At 42.0% G+C, this 10,372-nt stretch overlaps 1 protein-coding gene across 2 annotated transcripts in view; it reads left to right on the top strand.

The window, feature by feature from the left end:
* The first annotated feature begins 7 nt into the window (after positions 1–7).
* Positions 8–10,372, top strand: part of TMED8 (transmembrane p24 trafficking protein family member 8) — a 46,831-nt gene continuing 36,466 nt past the window's right edge. The window contains exon 1 of one of the 2 annotated variants that reach the window (XM_037984322.2): positions 8–447. In XM_037984322.2, coding sequence (XP_037840250.2) covers positions 24–447 — 424 coding nt within the window. In that variant the 5' untranslated portion in view covers positions 8–23. The remainder of the gene's footprint in view (positions 448–10,372) is intronic. The other variant, XM_037984323.2, reaches the window with a different exon arrangement.

Below are 10,372 nucleotides of genomic sequence, written 5' to 3'. Positions count from 1 at the left end.
CCCCAACTTCCGATAGCGTCTCTATGGATACCACGATTTCCGGCAGTGTATTCCTGACTCTTCCCCAGATTTTGTTTGTTCTTTCAAGCCCTGACTTTAAAAATCGGCTATCAGAAGCACGCGGTAACCTTCCCCGTGGCCGCATCGCCAGCCTCCGCGGGCCGGAGCTACTGCGGCCGCCCCTGGGTCAGCTAGATTTTCAAGCAGCCGCCGCACAGCTTCTTCCGGCCTGCAGGCTGCGCTCGGCTGTGCCCGGCGCTCGCTCGGCCTTCGGCTGTTTCCGGAGCCACTCGCGGCTGGCAGAGGAGAGCTCCGCGCGCGGGCTGCAGATGTCTGACCTGCAGGCGGCTGAGGGGCCGGGCTCCTGGAGCCCCACAGCCCGCCGAGGGTCGGCTGGCGGCGTCGGGGACTGCCAGGGAGTGGAGGGGAGCCAGGCGGCCGCCTCAGGTACGCAAGGCCGTGGCGCTGGCGGGTGGGTGCTGCCCGGCCTCAGGGCCCCGCGCCACGGCGCGAGCCTCCGCGGCGCTCTGTCCTGGACTTCCCTGCGGAGCGGACCCATCTCGGCAGCCCCTTCGCGCGCGGGGCCCCTTCCCCGCCGCTGCCACCACCCGGGCCCAGGGCTCGAGGTTATTCTCTGCTCCTGTTTCGAAATGCCTTGATTACTGCCCCGCTTCCTTTCTGAGATCTGCCCAAATGGTAGTGACAGGGTGGCTCTGCCCCTGGCGCCTCTTCAGCTTCAGTTTCAGCTTCAGCCGGGGTTCGGGTCCCACCTCCATCTGCTGATCACATCCAGACTGCCGATCTGAACCCTATTGGCCTCGCCGCCACCTGCTTCTGGCTCCCCACCCGATCCCCACCTCAGTCCTCTGTCCCAGCCTTCTCACGCGCCTCTCTGCCCCCACCCGGGTTGGCAGCCTTGCCTTCCTCTGCCAGAAGCCCACTTCGCCCTAGCCTCCCTGCACATAGGCCCCCTGGCCTTGCTGCCATCCTCTCCATCGCTCAGAGGCAAAAATGAAAAGCAGAGTTGAAATAGGTAGTCTTTGGGGTCTCTTGATTGAACACAGTAGCCAAAGCAAGAGCAGGAATTAAAAATTGGGGCGACCTCCCTCATTCTCAAGACCCTTATCCTCTTCTTGTCCAGGACAACGTCTCCATTTCTACCCACGCGAGTTCCTCCGTGTGTATGATTTCAGTGTCCAAAGACAAAAAGAGTCCATCCATCACACTTTCTTCTTTCAGCCTCCTGAACACCACACACGGTGCAACTGAAAGGATGCCCTTTTGAAATACGAAAGGGTAGAGGGGAGAGAACTGGTCTTATTAAGTAGCAAATATAAATTAATTTTCTAGGTTTGAAATTAAAATAGACACCATAAAGTATAGTGGTTGAGGCACTACCGTGGAGCCAGGGTGCCTGGATTGGAGTCTGAAACCTCAGTTTCCTCATCTGTAAAATGTGATTACTAAAAGATACCTGCCTCATAGGATTATTGTGAGGATTACTCGAGCTGCTTTGTCTAAGGCATTTGGTGTGGAGCCCGTGGTACACACTATACTCGTCTCATCCATTGTGACAGTAAGGTCTCTTTTTGTTCAGTTGAACTTCCTGTGCTGCCAGAGGTGTTCCTGGATGTATGGCTTCCAACATGGTGCCTTTTTCTCTCTTCTACTCCGATCCCAAGTATCTTCCCTCTCATAATGCTGCTTTACTCAAACACACACAACTCACCCAGCTCTTTCCCATGGCTTTATATTCTCTTACTTTAAAGCATCTAACAAAATTTGCCTTTTTTTCTTACAAACTCTGCTTTGTATTAAATTAAAAATCGCTGGCATGTATTTAACATTATAGCAGTAGAAATTCTAAGCATAATTTCTAAAAGACTAAGCAAATAAATAGAAAGGTGTGTAAGTCTTATAACACTTGTCCCTTGCATGCGCCAGTATTTATTAAAAAAAAGGCATGTTTTTACTTCCCCTTTAGGTTCTCATGTGTTTATGGCAAACATACCCATGCGTTTTAGATAGATGAGTGTTTTTTTTTTCCCCCAGACATCTAATTCATTCCTGCATTGAATTCCTCCCAGGACATTGGTAGAGATGCTTACTTTCCTTCCTCTTACCCTCAGAATGCAGGGTGATAGTTTTTTTTTTTTTTTTTTAATGTCATGTAGGAGTTTATTATAGTAGCCCAGAGCAAGCTCTTCCTCTTGAGGTAGGATTCATTGCTAATAAAATAATAGTAATGATAACCTACAGGTATTGAATGCTTATTCTGTGCCAGAGGTGGAAAAAAATTTACTTATATTTTCTGATTTAGTCATGTCAACAATCATTTTCTCCCCGTTTTACAGAGGAACAAACTACAGCTGAGAAAGGTTAACTTACCTGTTCGAGTTAGCGCGAGTTTTTACTGTCTATATGAAATTGTCGTCTTGTTATGATGAAGTCTATAATTGATTGTTTTTATTGGCCATGAATCAAGTATTGGTACTCACAGATGGGTTATGGTCTTTGTCCTCAAGGTGTTTTCAGTTTGATGAGATGAGAGATCCATTTCAGGGGGAAACAATTAACAATTCAAAACATTATATAATTGGGCGTCTTTTATTACAATTCTTTAAGAAACCTCCTTGAAGGTAGGAACGGAATCTCTCTTGCTTGTTTATCTAGAGCCCTTGATGTTGTGTTTTAGAGGTTTCACAAATAGTTGCTGAGTTTGATGGTGAGAGAAAGTCTATATGCAGAGATTTGGATGAGCATCTAATGAATGTGAAGAATTAGGGTTGAGATAACCAAGAATGTTCCTTGGTTGAGAGCAGTGGTTCTCAACCAGGTACGATTTTGTATCCCCAGGGCATGGCAATGTCTGGAAACATCTTTGCTCGTCACAACTGGTTGCAGCTATTGCTGACATCTCGTGAGGATAGGCGAGGGATGTTTGCTAAACATCCTGCAATGCACAGGGCAATCCCCATAACAAAGAGGCATCTGGCTCCAGATGTCAGTAGTGCTGCTTTTGGGAACCTTGTGTTAGAGTTAAGCTGGGCTTCCAAAGCAGTGTGAAAATATTATATTTGGCCTGGACTAGAGGCTTGGGAGTAAACCCCTAAAAACTGCTTTAAACTTGGAATTTGTTTGATTGGATCCTTGTGCCATCTTTCTCTAGAAAATGATACAATGAGTAAGCAATAGAGCTCTAAGAAAGAATGAAATTGAATGAGATTTCTCTCACCCTCTCAGAGAGAAAGAATGAAATTGAATGAGGTTTCTCTCACCCTCTCAGAGAGAAAACAGCAGTAAGAAATGGAATTGGATATTCAGGTGTTCTGTTTGTCCATTGGAATACCTGAGACTGAGTAATTTATAAGAAAAGAGTTTTAATTGGCTCATGGTATTGCAGGGTGTACAGGAAGTGTGGTGTTGGTAGCTGTTTCTGGTGAGGGCCTCAAGAAGCTTACAGTCATGCTGAAAGGGGGAACAGGTATCTCACATGGCGAGAGTCAGGAGAGAGAGAGAGAGAAACCAGAGGAGGTCCCAGACTCTTTTAAACAACCATATCTCAGGTGAACTAGCTGAGCGATAACTCATCATCAAGAGAATGATGCCAAATCATTCATGAGGGATTCATCTCCACGATCCAGTCACCTCCCACCAGCCCTCACCTAACACTGGAAATCACATTTCAGTGTGAGATTTGGAGGGACAAACATCCAAGCCATATCAGGTATTATTGGATTAAGGGTTTTGGTTTTTCGGTGTGTCTTATTCCTTCAAAGCAGGAATGTGTCATTCTCCAGAATAACCATAACTTGTTTTTTAAAAGTGTTCTCTGCCAAGAATACCTGTTGAGTGTCTTCATGTTTGTTAGCTGAGGTTTTGGTGAAAAGGAAGAAAAGAATTTATGTTCTTAAGAACTAAGCTCTCCAGTGGTCATGGTGTTCTTATTGTTTTATATATTGTAATTGTTTTTAATAGTCTTTTATTTGAGGCACCTGGGTTCTTCAGTTCCCAAGAGGAGAGATGAATCGTTCTTTAATTATGAAACTCTCTGAGGCATACTTGTTGCATCACTTAAAGGCAGTTTTTTTTGTTTTTGTTTTTTGAAGTTTAAAGGAAAATAAAGCTCTATGGTGATCCTGAAGTCAGCAGTAGAACTTAGTTTGGTGTGTATGTGCCCCAGAGCTATCAATCCATTTAGATGCTGAGGATGGAAACAGGTCAGGTAGATTTGTTCATGGTTCTAAGTTAGGAGTTAGAATATTACAATAAGTCTTTTTGCGGTGATGAAAATATTTCATATCTGTCCCAGCTACTCAGGAGACTGAGGCAGGAAAATCGCTTGAACCCGGGAGGCGGAGGTTGCAGTGAGCCAAGATAGCACCACTGCAGTCCAACCTGGGCGACAGAGGGAGACTCTGTCTCCAAAAAAAAAAAAAAAAAAAATTCTGTGGCTATTTCAATTTACGTGAATTAAAGTTCAAAATTTGGTGGCTACCATGTTGAATGGTAAGAATCATTGTGAGTCTATGACAAACAGCCTTGATGTTTTTTGGTTTTCTATTGTGGTTTTATGTCATAACGTTAACATTTTGTCTGCCTGTGGCTTTCTTTTTCTTACAGTCGTCGTGTTTTTAGTGTCCAGATAGTCAATTAGTCAGAGTTGATTAATCATGTTGTGATTCAGTCTAAACAGTATAACCAAAGGTGCACAATCTGAGTGACCACTCAGGAGCATGTCCCACTCAAGAGCTGAAGAGAAATTGGATCACATGGTCATTAGATTTGGTTGGAACATAAGCTCACTTAATTTGTTTTCATTTAAGCCTCTTGAGTCTGTAACCACATAGCCTGCTTTTAGTTCCTCTGCACTGGAATCTAAAATGACAGGCTAATTATCTCTTTGCAGCCTGTTTACTGAGGGGGAAATCCTCTGAGGCCTGTTCTAAAGAACCCTGACCTGATATTCAAATGCTTTTGAAAAAAACCTGCTTTTTGGTTCTCCTTGTAGGGAAAGTACGACGTACACAGTAAGTTTGAATCCCTAGCATGATCAGAATGTCTGAAACCAGACCCTTTGGTAACATAGAAAGAAAATGCACATTTAAAAATTGTCAAATATAAAATAAGTTATTTTAAGGAAGTTCCTTTTTTCTCTCTCACCTTCGCTTTAGTGACCATCAATGATAAATTAAGTTATTGTTAAGCTTCCATTTTCCCTCCTTTGTTCATTGTTTCTGAGATTTTGGCCACTGAGGAACCATGGTAATGACTTTGCCACACTAGAGAATACCGTTACAGTATTAGTTATTTGCTGTTTTTTCTTGACATTGACATTTAATTGACATTTTAATTGACACTTAAAAGTTTCATTCTAAGTAATTCTTATGATATTACTAGTTTGATGTATCCATTTTTCTTAATATATACTAGAATACATATTTTTAAAAATAAAAAACATTTCCCCACATACCATCTAAATTTGCAACGTCTGGCCTGATTTCTCAGATCTCTTCTAGGAATACTTTCAGAATTGGCTTATATTTGGCTAATATAATAAAAGCTATACTATAGGGAAATTGGCTTTTTCTTCTTCATAGTGGCTTAAATTTCACTGAATAACTTCAGGAAACCTAAAAGGCTGTGCTCATAATTCTCTCTCACTGAAACAGGGCTGCATCTCCCACACTTTATACTTCTAGAAATAAAGTTATGTTTTTCTTTCTCCTTTTCTTACTTCCTGCCACTCTGAATCCAATTATAAGTTGTTTTACCAGTAGTTCTTACGTAATTTAGGGCATTCTTTAAAATTAAAAATAATTTAGGGCATTCCTTTAAAATTAAAAATCAAAAACTCAACTCCTTATGGGATGGAAAGAAAAAAAACCCAAAAGCTTATTTTTTTTCTAGTGTACATTAAGTCGTTAAAATGCTAGGAGAAGGGGTGCTTACCATGTGAAAAATGCTCAACCTAACTCATAATAAGGGAATTGGAAATCCTAACTACACTTGGTAGTTTGCTAACTCACTTTGTTGGTCGGTGTGCAGAAGCAGACACTCTCATGCATTGCTGAGATTGTAAATTGGTACAGATTCTATGGAGGGCAATTTGTCGATATCCATCAAAATTACAATATATGCCCCTTTGACTCATTCTTTCCAGGAATTTGTCCCATAGGTTTATTTATTCTCCTGTTTAATGACATAGATAAAAGGTTATTATGGCATTGTTTGTAATGGTAACAGATTAGAACGAACATGAATGAGTATCAGTAGGAAACTGGGTAAATACATTATGGAATATTCACCCAATGAAATATAATATTAATCAGCTGTAGAAAAGAATAAGGAAGTTTTTCATGTGCAGTTATGGAAAGGTCTTTGAGATATAAGTGGAAAGAACAAAGTACACAGTATTATGTCCAGCATGTCCCCCCGCCTTTGTTTTGAGACAGTCTTGCTCTGTTGCCCAAACTGGAGTGCAGTGGCGCGATCTCGACTCACTGCAAGCTCCGCCTCCCAGGTTCAAGCGATTCTCCTGCGTCAGCCTCCCAAGTAGCTAGGATTACAGGCATGTGCCACCACGCCCAAGCATGCCCATTTTTTGTGTAAAAAAGTGAAAAAGTATGTGTGTGTACACACACACACACACACACACACTCTTTTTATATGCATAAAACATGTTTGGAAGACCACAAAACTGAATAGCATTGATTGCTCTTGGAGATAGGAACTGACGTGGGATGAAATTTTCACTGTATACTTATATGCTTTTTGAATTGTGAATAATGTAGATAAATTAACTATTCAGAAATAGTTAATAAAAATAGTCTTTAAAATATATAAATATATGTGTACATAGATATACATACACACAAGCTTGGCGTGAGACTTCACTATGTTTATATCCTAAATAAGAGCCTTTCTATATAGGTCTGTATTCTGTTTCTGCTCATCAGGAACTGACAGTTTCTAGACCTTTTTCTCTCAGTGAATTTTTTATAAAATAAAGGTTATAAGTCTCCTTAGAGATTAATTTTATGTTATTCTTTAAATCCATTACTGTCTTTAATTATTTTTGTGCTAGTTTCATTTCTGTCTAAAAATTTAACCTTTTTGAACTCTTCATTATGATCCAAAGGACAGGATAAGCCAAAGGGGGATAGACATACTACTTAGACAAACTTGATATTATTATTTTATTTTATTTTTTTTGAGACGGAGTCTAGCTCTGTCGCCCAGGCTGGAGTGCAGTGGCCGGATCTCAGCTCACTGCAAGCTCCGCCTCTCGGGTTCACGCCATTCTCCCGCCTCAGCCTCCCGAGTAGCTGGGACTACAGGCGCCCGCCACCTCGCCCGGCTAGTTTTTTTGTATTTTTTTAGTAGAGACGGGGTTTCACCGTGTTAGCCAGGATGGTCTCGATCTCCTGACCTCGTGATCCGCCCGTCTCGGCCTCCCAAAGTGCTGGGATTACAGGCTTGAGCCACCGTGCCCGGCCCAAACTTGATATTATTAATCAATTAATCAATAACAGAGAGAGGGCAGAAGTTTTTTTTTTTTTTTTGAGACAGAGTCTCACTCTGTCGCCTAGACTGGAGTGCAGTGGCATGATCTCGGTTCACTGCAACCTCTGCCTTCTGGGTTCAAGCGATTCTCCTGCCTCAGCCTCCCAAGTAGCTGGGATTACAGGCACACGCCACCACGTCTGGCTAATTTTTGTATTTTTAGTAGAGATGGGGTTTCACCATGCTGGCCAGGTTGGTCTTGAACTCCTGACCTTGTGATCTGCCCGCCTCGGCCCTCCCGCCTCAGCCTCCCTTACAGGCATGAGCCACTATGCCTGGCAGAGGGCAGAATTTTAAAACTTCTATTTTTGTTTCTATTTTATTCACTAAGGTATATTCAGATTGATACGGGTAAATAGGCAACATGGATTTCTGTTGTCAGTACTGGCAGACTAGGTAATTATCTCTCATTGGGGACAATTAGAAAATATGGGTGAAATATAAACATCTGCTGGAAAATACTGGAGAGATAGATAATGAAGAATTACCTAGCTGTGATCCATGCGAAAGCTATAGAGATCCAAGGACAAGAGTCTATTTGGGGGCTCCTTTGTCCCCTGGGGGTACATGCTGGATTCCTGAGTGGGGAAGCTGAGTGACAAGGTCATGAAAAGTGCCTCTTTGAACTAAAGTAACAGGAAATGGATTAGTGTTCAGAACCCATCATGTAAGGGGGAGTCTGGTGAACTCCATTTCCTTTGGGTTAGGGCCATGAAAGGCCATGCCCTAAAAGTAGGTCATTGCAGGGAGTGCAACTCAGCTTCAGAAACAGCTAAGTTCACGGATTGGGATTTTTGGGTGGCTTTGACAAGCTGGTTCTAAAATACATATAGAAATGGAAGGCCACAAATAGCAAGGACACTCTTGAATAAGAACAACAACATGGAAAGATTTGTTCCATCCAACATCAAGACTTATTTTAAAGTTTTTAAAGAGTAGTCAGGCTCTAGGAATAGAATCAAAAGCTTAGAAACATGTTTATATGGACACTTGCTTTGCAACAAAGATTGTTAACATAGAGCAGTGGGTAAGAGGAGGTAAATGTTTCTGGGACAATTGAATATTCTAAGAGAAAGGAAAGTAAAGAAACTGAATCTTTACCTCACACATGATACACAAAAAATCAACTCGGTAGATTATAGAACAGTATGTGAAAGGCAGTACATAAACACCTATAGGATACGGGAGAATATTTTTGGATCTCAGTATAGTGAAAGACATCTTAGACAGGACACACAAAGACTAAGGAAGGAAAATTTGATAAATTTTGAATACACGAAAGTTCTTTGGTTTATCAAAGGCCACCATTAAAAGGGAAAAGTCATGTCACAGAGTGGAAGCAGGTAATTATAATACATATACCTGACAAAAGGTTTGTATCGAAAACTCCTATAAATAATAAAAAGAGGCTGGGCGTGAATGGCTCATGCCTGTAATCCTAGCACTTTGGGAGGCTAAGGTGGGTGGATCATGAGGTCAGGAGTTCGAGACCAGCCTGGCCAATATGGTGAAACCCTGTCTCTACAAAAAAGACAAAAATTAGCCAGGTGTGGTGGCGCATGCTTGTAGTCCCAGTTATTGGGGAGGCTGAGGCCGAAGAATCTCTTGAACCCAGGAGGTGGAGGTTGCAGTGAGCCAAGACCATGCCACTGTACTCCAACTTGGGCAACAAAGCATGACTCCATCTCTAAATAATATAAATAAATAAGTAATAAAAAAGACAAACCAGTAATAAAATTGGCAAGAGACTTGGACAGGCACTTCACAAAAGATTTTTTTAATGGCCAAGAAATACGAATCATCAGTGAAATACAAACTAAATTAGCATACATCTACCAGAATGGCCCAGATAAAAAATGTTAACATGACCAAGTGTCAGAGAAGGTCCAGAGTAATGGAAATGATGCTACAATGCTGGTAGCATTATATTTGGTACAACCCCTTTAGAAAATAGTTCAGCATTATCTACTGAAATTTAACATTCAAATTTCTATGACTTAACCGTTATATTCTGACATTTATATCCAACATAAATGCATGCACCGTAGCCAAGAGACAAGAATATTCATAGCAGCATTATTCATAATAGCCCCAAACTGGAGTTAACCTAAGTATCATCAACAATAGATAGGTAGCTCATGGTGGATTCATGGAATAGTGTACAGCAATGAACGTGAACAAACTGGCTGGGCACGGTGGCTCATGCCTGTAATCCCAGTACTTTGGGAGGCCGAGGCAGGCGGATCACCTGAGGTCAAGAGTTCGAGACCAGCCTGGCCAACATGGTGAAACCCCGTCTTCTACTGAAAATACAGAAATTAGCTGGACGTGGTGGCGGGTGCCTGTAATCCTAGCTGCTCAGGAGGCTGAGGCAGGAGAATCGCTTGAAGCCGGGAGGTGGAGGTTGCAGTGAGCCGAGATTGCGCCATTGCATTCCAGCCTGGGGAACAAGAGTGAGACTCTGTCTCAAAAGAAGAAGAAGAAGAAGAAGAAAGTTAACAAACCTACATACAATTACATGGATGCATCTTTTGATGCATCTTTTGATGGATGCATCAAAATAATGACTGAAATAAGCCAGACCCAAAAGAAAATATTCTGTATCATTTTCCTTTCTATAGAGTTCAAAAAACAGGCCCAGTGAAGCAACACTGTTTAGGAATGCTTACTTAGGTGGCCCAGCTATAAAGAAAGTGAGGAAATAATGTCCATAGTTGGGATAATGGTTTTCTTACCTTAAGGAGGAAAGGATCAGGTGATGATTGGGAAGATCATGAGTGGGGCTTCTGGAGTGTTAGAAATGTTC

This window comes from Chlorocebus sabaeus, chromosome 24 (genome assembly GCF_047675955.1).
Source record: "Chlorocebus sabaeus isolate Y175 chromosome 24, mChlSab1.0.hap1, whole genome shotgun sequence".
NCBI lineage: Eukaryota > Metazoa > Chordata > Mammalia > Primates > Cercopithecidae > Chlorocebus > Chlorocebus sabaeus.
The sequence above is the reverse complement of the archived record's forward strand: the minus strand, read 5'-3'. Positions and strand labels throughout refer to the sequence as shown.